The 26,766-nt window shown below is 40.7% G+C and overlaps 1 protein-coding gene across 2 annotated transcripts in view; it reads left to right on the top strand.

The window, feature by feature from the left end:
• The window catches only part of USP46 (ubiquitin specific peptidase 46), a 78,488-nt gene extending 58,420 nt beyond the window's left edge, over nt 1-20,068 (top strand). For both annotated transcript variants that reach the window (XM_087434307.1, XM_004419060.3), the window contains exons 8-9: nt 3,131-3,209; nt 4,080-20,068. In XM_087434307.1, the coding sequence (XP_087290433.1) occupies nt 3,131-3,209; nt 4,080-4,181 (181 nt within the window). In that variant the 3' untranslated portion in view covers nt 4,182-20,068. The remainder of the gene's footprint in view (nt 1-3,130; nt 3,210-4,079) is intronic.
• Nucleotides 20,069-26,766: the final 6,698 nt, after the last annotated feature.

Raw genomic sequence — 26,766 nt, 5'->3', positions numbered from 1 at the left:
GGCGGGGAAGCGAGAGGCACGTGACCAGTGTGAGGGTGTCCCGTGCTGAAACAGACCCAGTGGCACCCTTCCTGGGCTGTGAGACTCGCTAATAATTGTATTTTGGGGAATCTCTTCCAAGCTCTTGTTTATTTATCATCTCAAAATTAATCTAAACATACCTACATACACACATAAAATAAAATAAAATCATTTATTTTAATTAATTGATTAAAATAATTTAATAAATCTCCATTGGATATAAATGATGCTTAGGAGAAATAACATGGAGGAATAAATGTTTATGCTATCTATGATCATAATTTTCAAAAAGCCAAGTGACATGTATAGTATGATCTCAAAAGTATTTTAAGATGTATGAATAAAGGCTGGAAGCAGTAGGTCAAATTTAATAATTTTTTGGCATTTTCGGTGATTAAAAATGTACTCTGAAAAAATATTCTTTATGCAGTTTTTAGTCTTTCCCCAACATTCTGTAATAAGTATATAATCAGAAGAGAAAGAGATTAAGAGAAAGAAGGCCCCTAGACATGCAGAAGCAAAGTGTTTTGTTGAAAGTCCTTTGAAGCAATTATTTTTTATTCCATTATTTGGTATAAGCATGGAAAAGTCTACTGAAAATTCACCTGTTTGTTATCCTCTGCTTGGTTGGGATGGGTATGTTCTCTCCCCGGGACAGGCACAGCCTTCCCCTGCCCTCGGGGGTGTTAGGTTGGGGCATGTCACAGAGCAGGCGTCTGCCTCTCCGTCTGCCTGGATCAACTTGTGGTGAACAGAACGTTACCAGGAGGATGCGTGGCTCCACGTGGAGGAAAGGATTTATTCCTTTTTTGCCCTGTACTGGGGTAGATGGTATCAGAAACTGTAACTTCACATCTGAAGCACCCCACGTTTTGTCCTGTGCATATTAACTTTAAGTCACCAGATAGTTTCTTACATTCTCAGTAAGTTATATTTATTGGCCAGTATAAGCCAGCTTTGTGTTTTCCCTGAAGAGTAGTCTAACAGTTATTCTTTTAAAGAACACCGGGGTCCAGCTGTCTGGAAACTAGCCATGAACACTGGGTGGGCCCCACGACAGGGGTCGGGAGGAGGTCTTAGGGCAGGCAGAGCCTGGCGCCTGGAGGGCATCGTGGCTGAGGTGGGCAGTGGGGTGGTGTGGGCAGGTGATGGGGAAACAGAAGCATTCAGATGTGTGGGGTGTGCATGGGTTTTCAGTATGGATCCCTAACCCCTAAGGAGCACTGGTGGGCAAGGCAGAGACCCATTTAAGGGAGCTAGGGGGCGAGTCGGGGGTTGGGTTCTGGAATAGTCAGTTTCTGTAATGAGGGCTCAGGGTCAGAGCAGCCTTGTCAGTAAGGGCGAATTGGTGCCCAGTCATGCATGTTACTCACTAGGATTCCTTAAATTCCTCTCACTATAGATAGGATTGTTCTCCTACACAGAGCGTCTTCGGGCTGTGGGCACTGGAAAGCTCTGAGGTCAGGGAGCTGAGCCCTTCCCCTCCACGTCCTGGCCCACGGTTGCAGCAGGTGCATAGCCTCATTCATTGATTTCTCCTGCAAGTATTTTTTGATCCCTTGTTTCCTGAGTTCCGTGGCAGGATCTGAAGGTACGGCAGTGAACAAGACACAGGAGCCCTGCCCCCATGAAGTTTAGGATCTAGTGGGAAAGATAATTAACAAGTAAACACACCAGCCTGCCACCACCAAAAACAAACAAACCACTGCAAAATGATTTATGGTTTTGATTAGAGCTATGAGGAAGGAATGGGTGATGAGAGAGCAATGGGAGGTACCTCTTTAGGGAAGGTGCTCGGCAAAGGCTCATCTGCCGAGGCGACATTTGAGCTGAGGCCTAAGGGATAAAATGGGCCAAAAAGGCAACCTTTGGGTGAGGATTGTTTCAGGCAGAGTCACAGCACGTGCAGAGGCCCGAGATGTGAAAGGGTGGAGTGTGTGAAAAGGGGAGACCGGTGGGCTGGAGCTCAGAGGGAGGGGAAAGTGTGGCTGGATAGGGTTGGACAAAGGCAGGAACACATCATGTGGGTCATCTCACATTTAAAGGAAGCAAAAAAAGGGAAATTCAGCTTTTCAACTTTAATGGTGCATTGAAAAAGCAAAACAATACTGTAGATCTAGAATTAAAGTCTCAGTTGTGCAACTCAACTACGTAGGAACAGCTGTTTAGTTGTTCTTTCTCCTTTTTTCCATATTGTGTAATATATACCTTTTTATTTTAGCACTTATTATACATTATGGTTTAACATCTTTCTAAAACTGAGTAAGATCATGTCACTCTTCAGAATTCTTCAGGGTCTGCCTGGCTCACTCACAGCAAAGTCCAAAATCTTAACCATGATACTACCCCGCTACCCCGCTGGCCTCCTCCCTCCCGCCTCCCCTGGGCTTGCTGGGCTCTGGCTTCCTTGCTGTTCTGTGAACACACCAAGAACTACCCCATCTCCTGCAAGACCTTTGTACTTGCTATTCCCTATTCAGGAAACTTCCATCATATAGTCACATGGCTTGTCAGCCCCCTCCCTCCCCCCCATTTCCTTCAGGGAAACTTCCTTCTGCTCAAATCTCAAATTATCAGAGAGGCCATCTTTTACCCCTTTGTATCAAATATATTGTACCGTCCCTCTGTCACCCACTGTCCCATTACTCTGCCTTATTCTTTTTCGTGGAACTTAACACCACTTGAAACATATTTATTTTTATATTTATATTTTAAATATATTTTATATTTTAGTTGTTTATTGCCTATCCAACCGTCACCCCAAGGAAGTGGGGGCTTTTTTTGGTTCACTGCTTTTTTTTGCCTGACAGCCAGAATAGGGTCTGACACATCGTAGGTATACAGTAATTTAGTATATTAGTTGAATTTGAATGTCTGTTTTCCCCACTGGGATGTGAGTCTTGAGAAGACAGATCTTTGCATTCCCTTGTGCCCAGCACAGCTGGCACCTGGGTGTCCTCCATAAATTGTGGCCAGACAAATGTGGACACAGACATCTATCCCGATGATAGAGCTTTTCTGGGAAATCACTGCTTAGATAGAGCTACCTAGAGTTATATAAAGAAGTAGGTGTTCACTTGGTGACTTCCTTTCATTTGCTGTTTTCCAGCGGTCCGAATCGTGGGCATTATATTACTATTGTGAAAAGTCATGGCTTCTGGCTTCTGTTTGATGATGACATTGTAGAGGTGGGTATGCAGATGATCCTACAATTGGAGTAGGGCAGAGACAGCGTTTTGAGGAATGTGTATATGTGAACATTTTCTACAAGAGGCCTGTTTTCCCATAGTCTGACTTGAAAAACAAGTTACATTTCTCAGAACTAAACTCTGCCTCTCCCTATTCTCTATGGAAAGGGAGAAGGGATGTGGGGGTGGACTCATTAATGCTGTGTCCTCCTTAGCTGATCAGCCATAGACATGAGATCTCTATGCCATCATAAATTATACTTATATGTAACTCCTGTTTCCTACCGTGAGGAAGGCCCTCTCTGGTACAGACCAAATAATAAATTTTGAAGTTCTATTAAAATTCTTTCATTGTACCAAATTTTTCTTATATTGATTATTATTTAAAAATATTTTTTTCCAGTCTTTGGGACCTGGAAATCTTTATATTACATCAAAGTATTCCATATATTGATTTTGTTGTAAAGGAACACCAGCTGGAGAGAATTCCACATGCAAAGACACGGTCTGTTTTAGCCCACTAGGGGTACACTAAAGGGACTGAACTCTGATGGCCTGAAAGAATTAAGGTTATTTCCAAGACCCCCAGTTTACCGTTTGAAAGACGGAAGTCCTGGCTTCTTCAAAGAATGCCCACATATGGTTGCTGATAAATCAAAGGGTGGCTTTCTTCCCCAATGATTTGCAATTTATGTAATCATGTCCCTCTGTCAAGTCTGTGGAATTATCCGTTTGCTATTGAAAGTTTCCAATTGTGATTTTATAAGAAACAGTATGTTTACATTTTCTTGTGCATTACATTAGTTTTTCTTTCCTTCTCCCAGTAATCATGTTGAATAATTGTATTGTTTTATTTCTCTTTTATTGCAGAAAATAGATGCCCAAGCTATTGAAGAATTCTATGGCCTGACATCAGATATATCAAAAAATTCAGAATCTGGATATATTTTATTCTATCAGTCAAGAGAATAATTTAAAGAACCGTGGGACTAATTCAAGTGGGGGAAAATATTCAAAGCACTATTACCTGGTTTCTCTGCAGACTTTCTTCTTCCCCAGCAGCCCACCAGTGGTATTACTCCGAGTCTCAATGGTCTGGCTGTGTTAGACTCTCTCGCCCCTTGTTTTTTTACATACAGCACTACTTGTGGTCTTATTTTAGTCTGAGGTAGAGTTAACTGCAATCAGATTGTAGTAAGATTTATATGAATAACAGTTGCTAATTTTAGGATTGGGTAAATGCTATGCCACTGGCTCTGTCTGGCTGAATTAGAATGACATTTCCTCTGAATGTCTACCGTCTATTTGGGGTCTTTGCTAAACTTCCTAAATGGCTTCCGGGGTCTCCTTTCAATGCATTCCTTTAAGTTGCCCCTGGAAACGTTGCTCCCCATTTTTAGCTTCTCTGCTTCTTTTCTGACAGAAAGACAGAAGAATTGGGTAGATGGCCACCTTTTAGGGGGCTGCAACTGTAGCTTTAAGTTTGTGCAAGTGAAAATGTTTAAAAGTGAGTGACCTCGATACTGAAATCATCCTCCAGGTGGAACAGGATGAAGAGAAGCTGTTCATGGTGGCTAGCATCTGCCAGGGGGCGTGCTCACCTAGCTGTTAGAATTCCACGGGCTAAGAAGGTGTGGAGCTCAGGGCAGGCAAAGCCAAGAGGAGGCGGCTTTTGTGGACAGTGAAAAGTTACTTTTCTTACCTTTCTGCCAAAACTAAGTTTCAGGAAAATAACTCTATGCTGTTTGTTTTTAGTGACACTTTTCTTCTGTCAGGTCATGTGAGTTGTATCTATCCTTTATCTGGCACTGCTAAGCTTTCCAAGGTATCTTTCCAATCCCGCTGGTGTTTTGCAGTCTGTGCTCCCAGGGCTGAGATGCCGTGGTGACTGCCTCCAGCACAGCTCTCCTTAGCCAGTCAGTACCAACATCATTCTTTATCAGGAAGAACAAAGGCACTGTACCGTTACTACCATCAGCCACGCTGTACAACTCTTCACTTTTTAACATTTCAGTCTGTTTACTGAGGCGCTGGCAAGTCCCAGGGCTAATATGGACCCTTCCCTAGAGGGAATACTGGAGTTAGCTGGGTACGAAGGTGGGTCAAAGGAAGTGTCAGTGGGCAGGCGGAGGAATGAACAAAATGGCGGCGTTTCTTTGGCTCAGACTCCTAGGATGCTTGACAAGACAGAGTTTTTTGGAAGACCCTCATCTCACCGTAGTTACTTTTACTTTTTTCACTTTTGTTATATATGTATTTATTAGATGGTATGAGGATTGGTACCTTTTATTAAAAGGGTCGATTTGGTGTTTTGCCGTCAAGCTGGTTTTTGGTTTCCTACAAATACCATGAGTCGTAGCTCTTGGCTTCTTTTGGGAGGTCAGTTGATTTCCATACACTATAATATACTGTGAACATATTATTTTGTTACCTAATAAATCAGCGAATGAACATGCAAACATTTGGCATAACGTGGACTAAAATTGAAATTGAAAAGGTTAGTGGCCGTTTTGCAACAATTAAGAGCATAGCACTTTATCTAGATGAAAACTGGATTTGTTATCTTGAAATATCTTGAACTGTTTGTTGCTCAGAACTTAAATAAGCATGCCAACACTCATTTGTTCATGCTTGAAGTCAAATGTTCTACTCTTCACTGGAGAAGACAAAAACAGGGTGATCTTCACGTTATTGTTTTATACAAGTGACGAAAATATACCTTGCCTTGTTTAGAGGCAAATTCATATTTATAAATATTTTGTCTTTTTTTCCTCCATATGAAACATATGCAGTTATCACTTACCTGGAAGGTGAGTTTTTATTCTGTTTTTAAGGAGAGACGCTTTCCAGTTGAAGGTGATTGATATAGGGAACTGTTTGTGCCATATATAACCCATATATTTGACTGCAGGTTGCAAAGTTTAAAAAAATGATGGTTGATCTCTAATATATTTGGAACTGATTCATAAGAAAAACTATTAAAATTATCTTTAAAATGACTAATTTATTAGGAAAATTATTAGGAAAAAAGTTTAAAAAAATTATTAGCTAATTTATTGGGGAAAAAAGTTTCAATTGGGAGCCTATAGAAGTAATATCTGAATGCTAAGTCATAAATTCATTACATTTTCTTTTTCCTTTGAATGTGCAAAGAGTTTTTCCCAGTGACTTAACTGAAGTAATTCCTTTTAATAGAAAGGGTCAGTTAAAATTCAGTATTCATGGATAGATTTTTGGAATAAAAAAAATAAGTATGGAAGATAATGCAAAGACATTAAAATGGTTATGTGATGCAGGAAGAGAAAATTGGAAAAGGACCAAAACATACTCATCCACCAACCCTCGATCAGTTTTTTAAACTTTAGAGTTATCTGGTCATTTCTTCTCTCTTCCTCTTCAATAAATGAAACAAACACTAGGCAGCTACATTTTCCCCCCAGTCATTTCACTTTATGTAAAGACAGTAGCAAACACTTTTATTTTTCATCCCTCATTCATCGCGTAAAGCAAAGAATGGTGTGGGATATGTGAGACCATTCTGACGTCAGCGATAGCACACAAACTCAGCAATATTCCCTCCCACAGCAGGGGTTTTTGTGTGTCGGGGTCTTTGTGTGTCGTTTTCTGGCAGGAGTGAGTAGGCCTGCTGTATTTCTTTTAACTGCTGGGTGTTTTAAAATAAGTTACAGTGTTTTCCATTTAAAAAAGAGAAGAAATATTTGCTTTATTGGTTACTTACTAGTTCAGCATCTAGATTATGGTACAGTATGCTAAAAAGTTATTTGTTTAAAAGTAAATTTTGGTAAAATGTTGATATCAGTGCCGTTATGTTGATGCATCTTCCATCCTGAGGCACTACGAAATAGGCTGGTTTGAAGAGAGCCAAGGAACAACATGAGAGGTGTTGGCTTGAATAGGAAGCCAGTCATGTTTGGTTTTATAGCTTGGTATATTTTGGATTTCAGATGAAATGGGGAAAAAAAATGACAGAAATGGCCCCTATGTGTTTATTTTCATGGATACCCTTAATTTCATGGGCATGCCTAACAATGAACTGTGTTCTAACTGGAGCTTAGGGCTTATTTTAGATATTGGAGTGTAGCTTTATTACAGATGGGTTTTATCTTTCAACATTGCATTTTGATCAACTTTGTATATTCATATGTATTGAAATATTGTGCACTAAATGTTTTGCCCTCGTTTGCTGTTATATGGTCAAGGCATTTATCAGCACTATTGTGATTAACTCATGTGAATGGCATGGGTTGGGGAAAATTATTTCCTACTTTTTTGCGTATTAAATTTCTGTTTTCCAGTATTACATTAATTTATTTTTGGCTTCCATTTCTGTATAACCAAAATAGTTACTGTATTTGTGTGGCATACACTTGATTTTGTTGCTAAAAAGAAAATTTAGTTTTTATTTAAAACAGTCTGTACCTTAAATTTTTTTTAATGTAACCAATTCAAGCACTTGAAGCAATAATGTCAATCTTGTGAAATTTCAGTCAGTTTAACACCCTGCCTCTAAAATTGTTTGCGAAAAAGTAAATAAATAAAATAGGAATTCTCTTCCTAGAGAATTATATCCGGGTAGCATTACACACATGGACATAAAATCCTTTTTATAAAATGTGAGTCATTGGCAAGTCTCATGTCCAGGTAATCATTCCACACTTAATTTTGAAGTGGTGGAAATGTAAAGAACATTCTGGTGATTGTAATATATAAAGGCAGTGCTACTGTCAAGATTGATGAAGTCAGTGTTCTGGAAATAACTCACCACTTTTTGAGTGAAAAAGATCAACAGAATTAATCCAGAAACCTATATCTGGGGAATAGCAAGTTGACAGTATCAGTGAAAAAAAGAATTAGGGGTAGGTAATGAGGCATCACAACGAATTGCTTAGTTGGGACGTTGCGTATACAATCTCTTTTACCAGTTATGAAATAAAAGATCCATTTCCAAAATAAGGAAGTGGCTTCCAGCTCTCTGATGGAAGAGAGCATCTGGTTTCCGGGAAGGAGTAGGAGTGCAGTCCTGGCCGGAGTGTACTGACAGCCAGCCCCAGGTGGTTTCTGAGCTGTGGGGACCCCCAGCTGGGTGCACACCAGCAGGGAGGCCGGGTGCAGGTCCAGGTCCTGAGGTCTCGCAGTGTGGCCTCCCAGGGCTGAGACTCAAGCTTGCTGTTCACATGCCTAAGGCTTTTTTCCCCAACCAGTCACTTCAGGGGGTCCGTGTGGGGGCAGGAGACTGTCATCTGAATACATTTGTCTGGGCCCACTTGTGGGAATAAAACCCCACAGACCAAGAGCAGGGCAGTGTGCCTGTAAGTCTCCCAGTTTCCTTCCCTCTTCTCTGGGGGCAGTTCAGTTGAACCTGACTGAGCTGGAACAGAGGCTCATTGGGAAAGTCACCTATATCCGCCGTGCAGGCTGTAGGAGGGGAGGACCTCAGGAAAGTGTTTCTTTTCTAGGCCTCCTTTTGTCCATCTGTCCAATGGGATTTATAGGATAGGTCTGTCACCACCAGCAGAACACAATTTCTGGAATGAGAAATGTTCTCCATTTCTTCAAATTTCCCTCTCTCTCTGTTCAGTGATACTTAAAACACCTTCAACAGAGAATGAAGCCTTCCATTTCCACTGCCTTATATTTACATGAAGATAAAAATATTTGCTAAGTCATTTTTTTTTTCCTGAGGGAGGATTTTGATTGTGGGGACAGTACTAAAGACAGATGACTTAGACTTGTCCTAGAGATGCCTCAGGTGGAAAGATTTGTCACCTAGTATATGCTAAGGATTGTGATAGGAGTTGGGGATAAAAAGGTCAAGCAGAGAGGGTCCCTCTTCTAGTCTCTTGCCTCAGAAGAAAAGTCTGTGGAAAAGAAATTTATGAGATTGTAGAAATAATGTGTGTGCAGGGAATTCACCACCATCAACAGAGTTTGGTCTTGGGCCTGGGTCTTACTGAGCTGACGGCACTGTGTCCGGTAGGTCCTGTTAGATAAAGCAGGCTGGTTCCTTTTTTTTTCTTGGATCCACTGCTTGAAGCCCTACTTTCCTCCCTGCCTGCTCTTCAGTGTTGCCTTAGCCTGCCTTTTAGCTCCTTCTAGGGAGAACAGAAATTTTAAAAACAATGTGTAAATCCATTACGTTGGAGCAATGGACTTGAGCATTTTGCCTCTTAACTCTCAATGTCAAAAGAGCCAGAATATTGAAAGTCTTAACAGTGGATTTTGTGAATCAGATATCTGAACAGTCTCTTTACATTATTCTCAAATAATTAGAGCCTATCCAAACTTAGCAAAATCAATCAGGGCGTGAGAGTTTTTAAGCTGTGTGACTAATAATTTTTTTGTTTTACCAACCTGTGTTCCCTTTTTTGGTTTCCCTTATGTTTTAATAATGCTTTGAACAAAGCACATTAGGAGCTTACAAACAAATGAAAAATAACTTCATTTTGGTTATGAGACCCCAGAGTCAGAAAAGACATTAGATTTTGTAAAAAAGATTCGTAATTTTGTGCTCATTTCCCACATGATAATTCATAATAAAGTATTTATTAACAACCTTGGGGGCACCATCTTCCTGTTGTAAGTTACATAGATGCGTCTTTCACTTCTTCCCTCCCTGGGGAGAGCACACAGGTTCTGTTAGGCAGTGTGGAATTCTACAGAAACTCTTCATGGGAAGGTTGGACACTTGAGTTGTGCATTGAAATCCTATTTTGTTCATACCTCCTCTTAGTTATAGGGGGCTTTCAGAAGAAAACTGAGACTTAGATTTGACTTGGCTGGAAGCAAAATAATTTGATAGTTGGAGCCACCATTTCTATATATTTAACTAAGGCCTCCTCCTGTGGTCCAAATCAACTGTATTTGTATTTTAGAGTCTCTCCTAGTTGACCTTGCCTGAGAGAACATTCTGTGCTGAGACAACTGAAAATAAACATGAGAAAAATTTAAGAATCTTTATACCTTGTGCGGCAAGCTAAGTCTCTACACTCAAGAGCTCCTCTCCACGTTGAGAATTGCCTGTTTCCCATGCTGAAGGATAGAAAATATTTTTTAATGGTTTATGAAACCTGTGTGAAGAAGGGACTCGTTCTGTTGGCCTCCCCCACACTCCCACCCCCAGAATGAATTGTTTGAAAACTCTTTGAAAAGAAGTTGCTGCTGCATATTTTTCTATCTTGGCTACCCCAAAGCCCAGAGAACAAAACATAAGTATGAATTGCTCGCCTACGTGTGTCGTTTGTGCCAACTTGGATTTCTGAGGCTTCAGCAGAAGTAGAGGTGAAAGCCGTAGAATGGAGAGGAACCCTCTTCCTGGATGTTCATTGATCGACCTGGTCTTTATGTCGTCTGAGTCTGTGAAGGTTTATGAAGAACCAACTCACTGCAGAATCTGGCCTCAGATGGGAGTTTTTACAGAATGTAAAAGAATAAGGGGTGTGAACCTTGGAGCAGGAAGAGGTTAAGACCCTTCTAATATTACTGCTTAGCCTCCAGCCTTGGTTCTCTGCAACACCTGCCCAATCTGTGCATTTGCCCTGCAGGGTTAGATGGGACCCAGTGAACCCCACAATCCCTCCTGCCTCTAGCTGATTGATGTACAACCTACAGATTTGATGCCCTTTCTGTGGTTGCCCTGACCTTGATCTCTGATAGGAGAATTTTATTTTATTTTATTTATTTATTTTTTTTGTGAGGAAGATCGGTCCTGAGCTAACGTCTGCCAATCCCCCTCTTTTTTTTTGCTGAGGAAAACTGGCCCTGGGCTAACATCCATGCCCATCCTTCTCTACTTTATATGGGACGCCGCCACAGCATGGCCTGACAAACGGTGCATTGGTGCACGCCCGAGATCCGAACCGGTGAACCCCGGGTCACCGCAGTGGAGCGTGCGCACTTGACCGCTTGTGCCACCGGGCTGGCCCCTGATAGGAGAATTTTAGACTCGATTTAATAGTAGTGTGAAAAAGCCCTGCTGGATTTGGCATCACAAGTCCAGGTTCTAGTGCAGGCCGGTCACCAGCTGGTGCCATCACCATAGCAAATGGGGAAAGCAAAGGATCAGGAGGTGTAAGATCTGAGTTCAAGTCCTGACTGTGACTGTGGTTCCATGATGTTACAAGTCTGTCACCTAAATCAGATGGTGGACCTAATGTTGAGGTTAGGATGCTAATAAGTGGTATTTGGCAAAGGAGCCCTTCTCCACAGTTCCTCAAAGGAGATAGACAATTGCCAAAACAATGGACAGCACAGAATAGCTAGTCAACTTAAATAATTAAGAAGTTCTGGGGTGCTGTGTTATGCTGTTTCATTTTATCTAATCCCCACATCTTCCAGGCATGAAAGACAAGACTAAAGAGAGGTGAGAAAAAGAAAAGTGGTCCATGACAAGGCAGCTCTACCTTGTATATCGGTAGGAGCTGGCCTGGCACTCGCAGCTGGGCCATGGTGTTTTCTGGTTGGACATAAACAGTCTCAGAACACCAACCTCAGACAAGGTCATGCTGTGACCATGATGAAGTGAGACAATAAACAAGACCACTTCATATGTTATCTAAGCACACACAAAAACAAGGTCACTGCAAACCACAAAATACCGGACACCCCTCTCTCCCACCAAATCTGAGTCACTGCTGCTGCTTTACCGATGACAGCATTAGCTTTGCTCCCATCTGTCCCAAATGAGATTTATTAAGATACACAATTAAAGAACTATCCCCGCTTACTGACAGCACCCAATCCAGAGCAAAATCCTTTTCCTTAAACTCTCCTCCAAATTACCAAAGCAAAGCCCCAATCCTATAAGTTCTTTCTAACACCCTCTTATTGAGATGTCCCACGCTTCCCCAGTGCGTGGTCTCTCACTGCTATGAGCATTCAACACAATTTGTTCAACCACAGTTGTGTTCCTGGGGGTCTGGCTGGAGAGCATCAACAGCAGAGTGTGCTAGACCAAGAGATAAGCCACTTCCTGGGGTTAGCCTGGATCTGCTGTTCTCATGGCTGGAAGGAAAAAGAACCACACACATTCAAGGTTGTCATTGGTGTCCCCATATCTAATTGATCTACAGTAACTCCTGTCCAGAGGGGATGGTGGTGTTGGGCTGGATGCCAAGGGAGGCTTCTTACAAGTACCTTTGCATAAATCTGGACCTCAGTTTTTCCTAACATGTAAAATGAAGTTAGAGCAGGGTTGTGATGTGTTGAAACTACTGGAAAACACGATAGGCATATAAGGTGATTATGAGCAGGATTTGTTCATTGTTTGTGGATTCCTGGCGTCTCCACACCTACCCTTAGAATCTCTCAGTCTCAGATGTGTCTGTCTGTAGAACCCTGAGTTCACTGAGATGTCAGAACCCCTATTTGAGGCAGGGTCTGAAACCAATAAGATGGGGCCTGAGCTCCGTCTAGAGAGGGTACGAAATCTATTTCAAGAATTCCAATTTTTTCCAACAGAGAAGGTCCCAATTTTGTCTGGATCTTATGTATGCTAAAGAGCTCTTTGGAATCATAGGGTTGGGGTGGGGTAAGGGGCAGTGAGGGGCAGGAAGACAGGCGTCCATAGGGCTGTTTGAGAACTTAGTGCAAGGTCTAGCACCCTCTAGTGGGAATGGCCTAAAAATACCCCCAGATTTTTTTCTAAAGAACTTCTGTACACATCTTGCTTTTATTTTACGTGCGTTATTTGTCTATGGGTTTTTGTAAAAAACAAACCCACAACCTGACAACAGCTATCTTGAATCCAAACCAAGGTGTAAGTTAAACAGGCCCTCACCTTTCTGCAAGATGAGGCAATGGAACAAGGGATGGTCAGGGTCAAAGGAGAGAGGAAAATGATCTTGAAGACAGAGAGTGTCCTGTTCACCTCTGAAGCTTCATATCTAGAAAAGGTCATTGAGTGAAAAGCAGTGCATGTTATCAGGCAAGGGGTAGAGTGGAGGAACCTAAGACAGAGGAGAGGACAATCGATTCCTGTTCCTATTTATCTTGTTAATGTTACAAAGCAGGAAGGGAAGAAAGAATAAGAAGGAAGGAAAGAAAAATGGTGTCTTTGAGAAATTGATGTAAGGGGTTAAATCAAAGATCTAAGAGCCACCTTCTTATTTTAGGAGGTATAGGGAGAGCGCCCCCAGCAAGGCAGCTAAGGTGACAAAGCATAATTTTAATCCTTACAGTCCTACCTGAGGGCAAATATACTGTTTTGTTTCTGCCATTTACCTTTTGGTTAAAATTCTTTGCAAGCTATTGACTTTTGTGCACAAAGACTGTAAGGCTTCCCCAAAAGTGATGTGGGATAGGGACTCGTTTATTGTTTTAGAATTTCCAGAAAATTCTTTTGCATTTTGGAGCAGTCTTACATTATTTTGCTAGAGGCCTTTATTTGTAATCCTGTCTGCTGACCCCAAACTGTAGGATATATAATAGAACTTTAATTACATTAGGCTCAGGATTTTTCTCTTCTCCATTTGGATATATGGATGTTGGACAGAAAGTCTTGGACAGAAAGTCTATAGTGACATCTGAGAACAGAAGCCGTGAATAAGTGAATGACAGAAACGTGAGAATTCAATAAAGAAAAATTGCAAAGGAGACCTGAAGGAAACAGAGAGAAATAATGCAGTATTCTTCTTGGGCCTGGCTGGTTAATGTGTGACCTCTGCTACACTAAGGCTTAGATGAAACTGACTGATAGAATCTATTTTAAAATAGACTTCAGGGAAGGCAGATAGATTTTATTTTTAAAAGCTTTATTATGGGAAATTTTAAACATGTACAAAAGTAGAATAGAGAATAGAATAGAATACTGAACCTCTGTGAACCCATGACTCAGCTTCAGCAGTTAACTATGGCCAATCTTGTTTCCAACTGATAGAATTTTCAGGTAGTATGGAAAGTTACCAAACTAACAAGCTTCTAACTCTTTGGAATCTAAACCCATAAAGGATAAATATAGGAGGTGTTAGTACAAATCAAATTAACAACCAGCACTAAGGGATTATCCACTTAATCCATAGTGTGTCATTAATCCACAATGTGTCATTCCTCTCACTTGAAATGTTTCTGCATAAATGTGGAAATTTTTTTTGCGATATAGATTTTGTGGTTGAAGTAGGCTTAACTTGTATAATGGCGAAATAATGTGAAATATAATGAAACTGAAGCTGCAGTGTGTGAGGGTGATCACATTTATTTGCAAAATTATGTGAAAATAATGGCGTTTTATAACTAATATAGTCTTACGTATATTTATGCAAAAGTGAAAGCTTCTACGGCTCACAGCTGTCTCACATGCTTTCTCTTCTAGGTTTTCACCTTTCCATCTACTCCTTACTTCTGGAATTTTCCCAAAGAAATGGGGCAGAGTTCAATATTTCCATTTGTCTCTACCTTTTCCTGTTGGTATTTTTCCTTATGACATGTCATTAGCAGATTTCACTGATTAATAGATTAAGTCAAAGAATACCAGAGAGGGAAGGAAGTTCCTGGGTAACAAGGCAAGCTTTCCAAAGTTGAGATAAGGAACTGGAAGCCCTGAGCTCTTAGGAAGACTCACTGGCATCGCTTTCCAAATCAGTGTTACCTAGAATAAGGAAGGAGGGACGGGTGGAGGTTGCCCCGGTGGTGAAGGAGGCTCGCTGTTCTGTGTGGTGGACCTTTGCAGCAGGAAAGCGATGCAAGCTCCATCTTAGCTCTCTGAATCTCCGTCGCCACCGGTGCCTGCAGTCAGGAGTCCGTAGCTTGGGAAGCTGGGCAGAGAAAGAGAAAGAGCTGTCAGGGGTGGAGCACAAGCCAGAGCATCTTACGTATAGAACCTCGCCTCCCCACTTCATTGTTCAAACCATCTAGGGCTGAGGTTTTCAAACTTTTCATTTAGTAGCACAACCTTTTTGAAAAATAAAATCTTAGGGCCAGCCCGGTGGCATAGCTGTTCAGTTCTTGCACTCCACTTCAGCGGCCCAGGAGTTCGCAGGTTCGGATCACGGGTGCGGACCTACGCACCGCTTGTCAAGCCATGCTGTGACAGCATCCTGCATACAAAATGGAGGAAGATGGGCACAGATGGTAGCTCAGGGCCAGTCTTCCTCAGCAAAAAAATAAAATAAAATAAAATCTTATGTAGAACCTCTCTGTGTATGTATATACTATTTTATATGACATTTTATTGGTATCTGTTCCTTTTATTAGTGAATTATATACAGTTAATGAGAACAATGAGGCTACTTGATGAACATGAAATTTTGAAAATTTCAGTCTTTTATTGGTCTCAGTAACCAGTTTATATCTGAATTTTGTTTTGCTCCCATAGGATTAAGAAAATCCAAATTCACACAGATATATGCTTGCAAATAGTGTTCTTTTGTTTTGTTTCTGTTGTTTTTTAAACAGCTCTCTTCTTTTCAATAAAGAAAGATAGTGGAGAACTTTTATTTTTGAGATCTTCATAAAAATAAGTTAACCTCCCAAATTATCTCAGTTTGGGGTCTCCAATGAGATTAAATTTGATTTATAACACACTTGAGTGTGTGTGTTGATTATTCAATCAAATTATATTTAAAAAGTGAAATCGTAATGAAAACATTTGTAGAACCCCTGAAGCAGGGTTCTGTGGAACACAGTTTGAAAACCACAAATCTGGGTGTTAAAAAGGTAAGGCTTCCTTTATTTCCCCACCCAAACATCTTTCAGCCTTTAATGCTGCTGATTCATGGCTTTTTTCCCCTTTTAGATATAGCATTGAGCTCATTTTTTTCCAGCTTTATTGAGATGTAATTGACATATAATATTGTATACATTTAAGATATACAATGTAATGATTTGATATATGTATATATGGCAAAATGATTATCACAATAAGGTTAGTTAACACATCTGTTACCTCACATAGTTACAATGTTTTCTTTTCCTTTTGTGGTGAGAACTTTTAAGATTTACTCTCTTAGCAACTTTCAAATAGCGTTGAGCTGATTTTAACTCAATTTCACTAAGATAGCACTGTTGGTAGGGCAATGGCAAGGAGGGCAAAGTAGCCAGTCTGTTCTGCCTGGATCCCTACATTCCCATCTCCCTACCTTCCTCTCCACTCCCTCCCCTGGCATAAAGAGGGTGAGTTCAGTACCAAGTAAAATCGTCAAATAGGTGGACTTAATTCTTGTGGCTTCTTCAGTCCTTCCCTCAAGACTTCCCCATTCAGTATCTCATGACTTTGACCCTGCTTTCTGCAAGGTGTTTGCCGACTATACTGGTAAACTAATCCAGCTGATATGTTCACTGGTACTCTTTTGCAAGTATTAGTTATTTTTATCACATTTATTGAGCAATAGCTATGTGCCAGAGACTAAGCTGAGCATTTTGAATGAGTTACCTCCTCGGGTTCTCACGACAACCCCGTGAGATAGGGTCTCGTATTATCATTCTCAACTAGAGATGAGAAAATGGGCTGGGACTTCTGAAGTTTGTTAAGAGTCTTTTTGGAGCTCTTTGTTCTGGTACCTGGTTCGAATTCCAGGTACAAAAGATGAAGTGGTTTAGAACCCAGCTTTTGTTCATCTGAAGAATAGATCTTTCCCCAAATAACACAGCAGTTAAGAGCACAGGCTTTGAAATCAAATTAACATCAATTAGAATATAGGCTCTGCCACTTACCAGCCCTTTGTTCTTGGTCAGCCTCAGTTTCCTCACCTGTAAAAGGGGGATGATAATAATAGTACCCATGTCTAATAGTTGTTGGGAGGATTAAATGAGATAAAGTATGTCAGGCACATAACACAGCGCCTGCCACTGTGTTCAGGGCATTGAATACATTCAATGCTGGAATCTAAGTGTTTAGAAAGTATTAGCTATTATTTTGTCATTATTAATTCATTTATAAGCCTGGACTAGCTGAACACAATGGTACCAGTCAAATCTTCCACTGAAGCACATATTTAAAATAGGAATAAGTGAAGTTGCATGGATTAATTTAAGAAAAGAAGTGAGAGTATGCTAACACCATGCAGCTTAATTCTTTTATTCTTTGAAGGTATGGTCGCCTCTCTGAGAGACACCAGCTCATGTTCAGGCTCTGCTGTGGCCTGGTTCTAAAGTTAGCCATTTAATATCTTCTTTTCCTTTAGGGCAACAAAGTCCACGGATCGGCAGATGGGGTTGTGGGCGCAGGTGGATGCTGTTTTGGCCAGCCAACGAAAGAGAGTAGAAAGAGATCCTCAAGCCATCCTTCTTGCACTTTGAACAGACTTCTCCTATAAGTAGCTTTGGGAGAATTTTGCCCCCTGGGAGCTGTTCATGCTGCTGGTGTCTAATTAAGTCAGCATTTTCTCCATAAGTGCTGTTTCTGCGCTTGCTAAAGGACAGAGGGCTTGCTGGTTGCAGGCCTTCCTGGTGTGCACATACCATGGCGCTCGGCGAGGGGCAGTCTGTGCTTCCAGTGGCCCAGACTCACAGACACTGCAGTCTCCTGGGCCTAAACGGACAGCCAGTGGGGCCCTCGGTGAAGGCTTCTCGTTTCCTGTCCATCCACTGAAGATTGGCCCAGCAGACCCACTGCTCCAAATTTGTAGCGATTTGGCAATTCCTGAGCCATTTAGGGATCTCCTACTGGCTCTTTTATTCATAAACACCCTTGCTTTCCCTAGCTCGAGTCAACAACCTGTTTATCTTTTCTTTTTAAAAACACTTTGTATTATTTTTTAAATAAAAGTAGTAAATGCTCATTGTCCACAATTAGGAAAACATGGTAGAAAAAGAAGAATCTTCACAATGTTTTTGCTATTTATTTTTTGTACCTTTGACTTACATACATATTTTTTGAAAATTACAGAAGTGACGCACCAATCGTGATTATAATTAAAACTTCAAAAATATTTGGTTAAATAGAGCGAAAACTGAGAGTTCCCCTTTGCTTTCTCCAACTCCATTTCCTTCCCCAAGGGTAATTACTAATGAAAATTTGTAGACAGCCTTCCAGAACTTTTCTTGCATTAACACACATATTTATGGACATAGATATATAAGCATATACATATGTATTTAGTTTTGATTTTTTAAACATAAATGTTATTCTGCAACTTGCTTTTTCCAACTTAATAGTCCTGAAGATCTTTCTTTACTAAAGCTACTTCATTAAAAAAAAAAATCATTGCATATAATTCCATAATACAGATGTATTGTTAACTTATTTAAAGAACTTTTAAGTTCTTTTTTTGCTATTATAAGCAATCTTGCAGTGAATATCTTTGTCCATGTGTCTTTGTGCAAACAGCATTTTAAACTTAAAACTTTTCCCCTTGAGCAGGAAGGATTTACACTAGGAGGCTCAGGAGGTTTAGCTGTATCCACATGCAAATGTTGAATTAGTCCAAGGAAACTGCTTGGGGAAATTAGAGGGACTCATTAAGTCTTTTGGACAAGAGCTAACACTGAACTTCAGAACTAGTTGGTTTTATGAATGCCAAGAGAGATTTTTCAGTTTCACGTTTGTTTAACATATGCAGACACTGGAACCATCCTCTACTGATAATAATTGGAGACGTAATTTTAAGATTGCTGGAAGACAGTGTAATGGGCTTGATGTCTATCCTCATCCGGTGTCGGGAATTCTTTCAAGCATCCTAGAGCCAAGAGAGGTTTGAAAGTTGATAAAGTGTGTTTTTCCATTGTTATACTTTCGCCAAGGTCTAGAATTTCCAGCTGGTCCGGTTGGGAACCTTATCTTCTGGCTGAAATGTTTTTCCTTGATTTGGGGTTGTTTTGTAACTGTTGCCAAAGTCATATGATTTAAATTGTAAATGCCCACAAAATGTATTCTTATTCTGCTATTCTTGAGATAAAATTTAGAAATCTGAAAGTTGAAGGGTAGGACTTGGAAGCCCTTCATGGCACAGCAGCCTCAGGGAATTCTTTTACCTTTTTATTTTGAAAAATTGCAAACCTACAGAAAAGTTACAAGAATAGAATAAGCACCTGTATACCATTTACCTAGATTTACTGACTGTAATATTTTGCCATAATCTGTTTTATCTCCTTACGTATGTATATCTTATTATTACCATTACTGTTTTTATTATTATTTTGGCTGATTCACTTGAGAGTAGGCTGGAGACATCATGGCCCTTCAGTCTGAATCCTCTAAGAACAAGGGTGTTTGCTTACATAATAGCTACAGTACAATGTCAAATTCAGGAAATCTGACAATGATGCAATACTATTATTTAATATACAGTCCATATTTAAATTTCACCAATTGTCACCAGAATGTCCTTTATAAATTTTTTTTTCTTCCAGGATCCTCTTCCCAACAGACATTTGGGAATGTCATGTCTTTAGCCTTTTTTAATCTCAGACTTTCTTTGTCTTTCATAACATTAGGATTTTTGAAGAGTGCAGGCCAGTCATTGAGAGAACACTCCTCCATTTGGGTTTATCTGAGGTTTTCTCACATGTGAAAGCAGGTGATCCATTTTTGGTAGGTTCCTTCTCAGAGCATCACATCAGGGATCAGAGAGACCAAGTGAGTCAGATCTCGTGGAATTAACTTTTCCATGCCATGGCAGCAAGGCCATGCCCAACCTGGTCCCTGCTTCTCTCGAGCTCATCTCCTGCCACTCTCCTTCCTCTCACTGTGCTCCGGCCACACTAGGCTTCTTCCAGTTCCTTGAGCCCATCACACCTCTCCCTGGAAAGCTCTTCCCCACTCTGGTCTACTTGCGATTGGTTGGTCTGTACGTTGCAGGAGTTCAGCTATGGAGATAGAGTATGGAGATAGAGTAAAGAATTGCCATTACCTTGAAATGGAAGTCACTGCAAGGTGATTTTTATTAAAAATATTTTTGCCTCCCTAAGGCTACCTGTCTTGTGTTTTCTTTGCTTGATTCCTTTACTGCTGGATTACTCCAAAGGCAGGATACGCCATAACTGGTACTTGGCACACTCTGAAGTACAACCCCTCTCCCATGTGACAAGTTTAGGTTTTGTTTTTTAAAGAGTTTTGCAGTAAGAGAATCTAAAAGGCAGCATTTTTAAAAATGAACTTTTAATTTTAGAATAATTTAGATTTACAGAAAAGTTGCAAGGATATTATGGAAAGTTCCTGTGTAACCCCTTACCCCTTTCCCCCTAATGTTAACAGCTTACATTACTTTGGTACATATGTCAGAACGAAGAAACCAAGATTGGTACATTGTTATTAACTAAACTCCAGACTTTATTCAGATTTTTACCAGTTTTTCCACTCTTTCTGTCCCGGGATCCAACCCAAGATACTACATCGCATTTGGTTGTCGTGTCTCCTTTGTCTACTCTGGTCTTGGACAGTTTTGCATTCTTTCCTCATTTTTCATGATTTTTTTTTCATTCAACAAACTTTTATTTCTTTAAGATGTGCAACGTGATGATGTAATGTATGTCTACATTGTGAATTGATTACTGCAATCATTACTACCATGTTTTTCATGATCTTGACAGTTTTGAGGAGGACTGATGAGATATTTTACAGACTGTCTTTCAACTGCAGTTTGTCTAACACTTTTCTCATGATTAGATTGGGGTTATGAATTTTTGGGAAGAGGTGAGTTGCCTTCTTATTGCATCCAGTCAGCGGGTGCGTGCTATCAGTAGGACTTACCACTGTTGATGCTAACCTTGGCCCCTTGGTTAAGGGGGTGTCTGCAGGCTTCGCCACTGTAAGGTTATTATTTTTCCCATTCCACACTCCATTCTTTGGAAACAAGTCACCATGTCTAGCTCATACTTGGTGATGGTGGGAGGAGGGCAAAAGGCAGCTTTGAAACTTTTAATATACATGTTAGTTTTGTGATTTAGAGTGTAATATTGTTTTTCTATTCAATTACTTCTGGGGGCAGAGGGTCTATATTCTTTTGAAATGCTTTAATCAGACCCTGCTTCAATATCTCCCTAATACTAATTGCAGATGCCTTAATATGATGTGGCATTTCCTTGCTGGTTCATAGCTGGAACTAGCAAGGATTCACTAGGAAGGGTATGTTGAAAATATTTTGAATTTTCTAAAGAAACTCCTATATTCACTTACTCACTTAATAAGTAGATATTTATCGAGTGCATACTAAGTGCCAGGCAGTGCTAGGGATCCATGGACACATTTCTCCATCCCACGGTTTGGCATGGGAGAACAAATATAATCGCAACCACTTATTGAGTGCCTACTATGAGCTAGACACTTGACTGGATGCTCCGTATTTGTCGTTAAATTCTTTTGACAGTCCTGCAAATAAGTTATTGCTATCCCTAGTTAATTATATTTTAAAAATTAATTTACTTTTTAATCAGAAAACTCAAATATCACCAAAAGATTTACAGTGAAATACAGGAGTTCATCACCCATAATCCAGTAACCCCAGAAGTAACCAGCCTCACCTGTTCTAGCCATTTCTCCTGGTGACTACCTCTGTATTTGTAGATTACTCTTAAATTAAAAAAAAATGTGTTTAGGGTAAAATAAAACACAGATACAGAGCACCACATGAAACCAATGAATGGTTTAATGGGATATTATGAGCCAAACATCTTGTAACCACCATCCAAGACAAGAAACAGAACTTTGTGAGATCTGCCAGAAGCCCCTCCATGGTAACCACTCTGCTGACTTTTATTGTGATCACTTGCTTGTTCTTTTTTTTTTTTGGTGAGGAAAATTGGCCCTGAGCTAACCTCTATGCTAATCTTTCTCTATTTTTTATGTGGGATGCCGCCACAGCATGGCTTGATGAGCGGTGCATGGGTCCGTGCCTGAGATCCGAACCCGTGAACCCTGGGCTGTGGAAGTGGAGTGCAAGAACTTGACCACTATGCCACCTGGCCAGCCCCTCTTGTGTTTTTAAAAATGGTTTTACTACCCGGTGTACATCCTTGGACACTATGCTTTGTTTAGTCTTGATTATTAAAAAAACTGTTATGTCTTTGAAGTCTTTTTAATCTACATGTTTCTTCTCATCCTTTTAATTTTTCCAATCAAATCAACAATCTGGGTTTTCTTGGTTTTAGTTTTGGAAAGTGTCCTTTATGTGACCTTGCCCCAGTGCCCGGAGTCCCTTATATACTAGTTAGAGATGCAAATAGAGACTGCCTGCCCTAAGAAACGTTTTCACATCTATTATTTTTTGAAGGGAGACATTAAATACAGTCAAATGATCATTTTGGAAGGTGGGAAGATGAAGACTGAATAGAAACGTGGGTGCTTGGGAGAGACGGGCAGGCTTTTACCCAACACTTTTGTCTTTAGCAGAAAAATAAGCACTATTATATATATAGTTGTGAAATAAAGAAGACTTTAAAAATTGCATGCTGATTAAGAGGGGGTGCTGATGTCTGCCTGAGTTCAAATCCTGGCCTCTCTACTTCTCAGTGACTGAGACCTTGAGCAACTTCCTTAACTTCTTTTTTTTTTTTTTTTGTTTTTTGTTTTTTGTTTATTGCAGTAACATTGGTTTATAACATTGTAAAAATTTCAGGTGTACATCATTGTACTTCTATTTCTGCATGGACTACATCATGTTCACCACCAAAATACTAATTACAACCCATCACCACACACATGTACCGAATTATCCCTTTCACCCTCCTCCCTCCCCCCTTCCCTTCTGGTAACCACCAATCCAATCTCTGTCCCTATGTGTTTGTTTATTGTTGTTATTATCTACTACTTAATGAAGGAAATCATACGGTATTTGACCTTCTCCCTCTGACTTATTTCACTTTGCATTATACCCTCAATGTCCATCCATGTTGTCACAAATGGCTGGATTTAAATGCTTTCTTATGGCTGAGTAGTATTCCATTGTGTATATATACCACAGCTTCTTTATCCATTCGTCCCTTGATGGGCACTTAGGTTGCTTCCAAGTCTTGGCTATCGTGAATAAGGCTGCAATGAACACAGGGGTGCATGTACCTTTGCAAATTGGTGTTTTCAAGTTCTTTGGATAAATACCCAACAGTGGAATAGCTGGATCATATGGTAGTTCTATCGTTGATTTTTTGAGGAATCTCCATACTGTTTTCCATAGTGGCTGCACCAGTTTGCACTCCCACCAGCAGTGTATGAGAGTTCCCTTCTCTCCACAACCTCTCCAACACATGTTGTTTCCTGTCTTGTTAATTATAGCCATTCTGACGGGCGTGAGGTGATATCTCATTGTAGTTTTGATTTGCATTTCCCTGATAGTTAGTGATTTTGAACATCTTTTCATGTGTCTGTTGGCCATCTGTATATCTTCTTTGGAGAAATGTCTGTTCAGGTCTTTTGCCCATTTTTTAATTGGGTTGGTAGTTTTTTTGTTGTTGAGATGCATGAGTTCTTTATATATTTTGGAGATTAAGCCCTTATCAGATGTATGGTTTGCAAATATCTTCTCCCAATTGTTAGGTTGTCTTTTCGTTTTGTTGATGGTTTCCTTTGCTGTGCAGAACTTAACTTAACTTCTTAACTTCTTATTGCCTCAATATTCTCTTCTGCAATATGGGGGTGATAATTGTCTTAGGGTTGTTGTGGGGATCACGTGAGATAATACATGTAGTGTGGTTTGAACAGTGGTTGGCAAGCACAAAGTAAAGGCTCAATATTGCAAGCTGTTATTATTGTTCTTTGCAATGGGGAATTGGTTGAAAATGATCAGCTTAAGTCTGATGTACATGGCTAGAATTTTCAATCCGTTTATTTGGATTTCCTCCTGGTACATTTCAAGTTCTCATTCATGTGACCGGAGATAAAATTAATTCACCCACAGCTGTTCTTTAATCTCTGGTTATTTTCTGACTCTTTGGCAAATAAATTATCAACCTTTAAACTAAACAATTAGTCCTAGCTCGAAAGAATTTGTATATATCTCCAAGGCCATGTGCAATGAAACAAATCCTTTGTTTCCTCTGTTTATACATAAACTGTGGGATGTAACTACTGAAGCCTCTGCGCTCCTCCACGGCGTTTGGGAAGAAAAAAAAGACTATAGTAATTAATGTTTAACAACAAAGAGAAAACTGGTGTTATTTCTATGCACATCTTAAAACCCAGAAATCTCTCTGTTTCCTGCAACCATATTTTCTAATATAGGTGGTTTTTCCCTTGTAGTAGGTTGAACTGTGTCTCCCAAAAAGGCACGTCCAAGTCCTACCCCTCTGGTACCTGTGAATGGGATCTTATTTGTAAATAGGGTCTTAGCAGATGTAATTACGTTAGGCAACTTAAGATGAGATCATCCTGGATGTAAGGTGGGCCTTAAATCCAATGACAGGTCCTTATAAGAAAGAGAAAAGGAGAGACAGACACAGGAGCAAAGCCAGTGAAGACGGGGGTAGAGATTAGAGTCATGTGTCTGCAAGTCAGGAAACACAAAGGATTGCCAGCAACCACCAGAAACTAGGAGAAGGGCGTGTGGAATGAATTCTCAGAGCCTCCAGAAATAACCAACCCTGCCAACGTCTCGGTTCTGGCCTCTGTAACTGTTAGAAAATAAATTTCTGTTGTCTGAAGCTGCTATGTTTGTGGTAATTTGTTATGGCAGCCCTAGGAAACTAATATAACCCTCATGATAATAAAGGACATTCTGATTTTTTTTTTTATCAGAAACTGAGGAAATTAGAAGTAGACCTAGACGTTCTATTTCTGCCAGTACAAATAACTCCTCCTCCTCACACACACACCTTTTATTTATTCTCAAATAAACGTAGTTGGGAAAAGGGCAAGTTCCAGTTAACTACCGTGTCCCACACCAGTGTCCATGGTTTTAAGGAATCCAAATATTTAATCTACATTGCACATAAACTACTCATTCTTAGATGATTTAGAAGGCACTGCATATCCTCAAAGACCAAGACGTTACCTGTTATGTCCCCATCACCCTCGGCCTTGACATCCAATTAGTCACCAAGTGCTACAAACGCTGCCTCCTAAATATCTCTTGAATTTATCCTCTTCTTTCTATCCCCTCTGTCACTCTCTAGTCCAAGTCACCATTCACTGTCACGCTGACTACTGCAGTAGCCCAGGCTTTTAACAATACAAGTCTGATTATGTTATCTCCTGCCCAAAATCCTTCTGTGAGGCTCTTTGGACAAAGATCAAACTCCTTGAGAGAAGAGACTTTGTTTTCTTCTCCTTATTTCAATGCCTAAAATAGAGCATGGCACACAGTAGGTGCTTAATAAATGTCCATAGAATGAATGACGTAAACCTACAATGCTCTGCATCATCTAGCTCAGGGTCTAGTGTATTCCCCAAATGTCCTGGCTGTGTGACTTTGGGAAAAAACATTGAAATCCTCAGGCCTCATCCAAGGTCTTGCTCCTCCTTGTTCCCTGTGCCTTAGCCACACTGGGCCTCTCAGGTCTTCGCTGCATAGGTTGGGTATCTTCCTTCCTCAAGGGTTTTTCCAGGCAGTTCCCTTCTCCTCCTTATACCTCTTCTCTTTGTTAGCATCTACACACCAAATGCCACTTCCTCAGTGAAACTTCCCAGGTGAGGTGACATCTCCCTATTATAGGCTCTCATAGGACTTTATACATTTGACTCTGTATATGACTCTGTAATTATATATTTATTTGGTGATTACTTGTTTACTATCTGCCTCCCCTACTAGGCTTCTCCTCTGTGAGAGGAGAGACAGGCTCGATCTTATTCACCACTGTCTCCCAAGAGCTGGGCACAGGGCCTATACATAACAGTTGCTCAATAAAGTTTTGTGGAATGAATGAATTGCCCTGTGGTGTCTCAGCACTGTCGTTATGACTGTCAATGTGCATAGCATGTTTCTGGCTTTGGGGTTGATGATACATGGGCATTCACAGTAACATTCACTGGGACCCAAGATGGGTAGAAGACTCTATCCGAAGTGAGTTCTCCCGTGGTACACTGCTGCGGTGTGGAGGGAGGTAGGAGAGGAGGGAGGGAGGCAGAGGTGGCGCATGGCAGGCAGGATGTAAGGGGAGAGTGCAGAAGGCAGCCAGCAAGTTAGAGCTTTTGCTCTGTCCCTGCCCTTTGCACCTGGCGGTCCTGGGCAGATGAACTGCCTGTCTCAGGAGGAGGAGGAACCACAGGATGGAGGCGGGGGGAGGAGGGTGGGCAAATCCACGCAACGCTTGACGGACTACGAACTAGAGAGACATGGAGCCTCTTTTTGGGGAAACGCTTCTCTAATTCTGTCCTTCCTGGTTCCCTGAGAAATGAAGCAATGTTTAGCAGGGCTTAAAGGTTTCGTTTTCTCCCTGATTCAGCTATTATGGTGTTGCAGGCTATCACCAGGCCAAGAAACCAGAAGGCAGGGTGAGAACCAACACTTTGGGAGCCTTCAGTGGACCAGGTACCGTGCTAGGCAGTTTCACATTTCATTAGTTTGTCAATCTGTCCTTCCTTCCTTGCTTTCTTCCTTCCTTCCTTCCTTCCTTCCTTCCTTCCCTCCTTCTCTCCTTCTTTCCTTCCTTCCCTCCCTCCCTCCCTCCTTCCCTTCCTTCCTTCCTGCCCTCTCTCTCTTCCTTTCTTCCTTTCTTTGTTTCCTTTTTTGTTTCTTTC

This window comes from Ceratotherium simum, chromosome 8 (assembly GCF_057802395.1).
Source record: "Ceratotherium simum simum isolate JZ-2026a chromosome 8, ASM5780239v1, whole genome shotgun sequence".
In the NCBI taxonomy this organism is placed as follows: Eukaryota; Metazoa; Chordata; class Mammalia; order Perissodactyla; family Rhinocerotidae; genus Ceratotherium; species Ceratotherium simum.
This window is presented reverse-complemented; position numbering and strand designations above follow the sequence as displayed.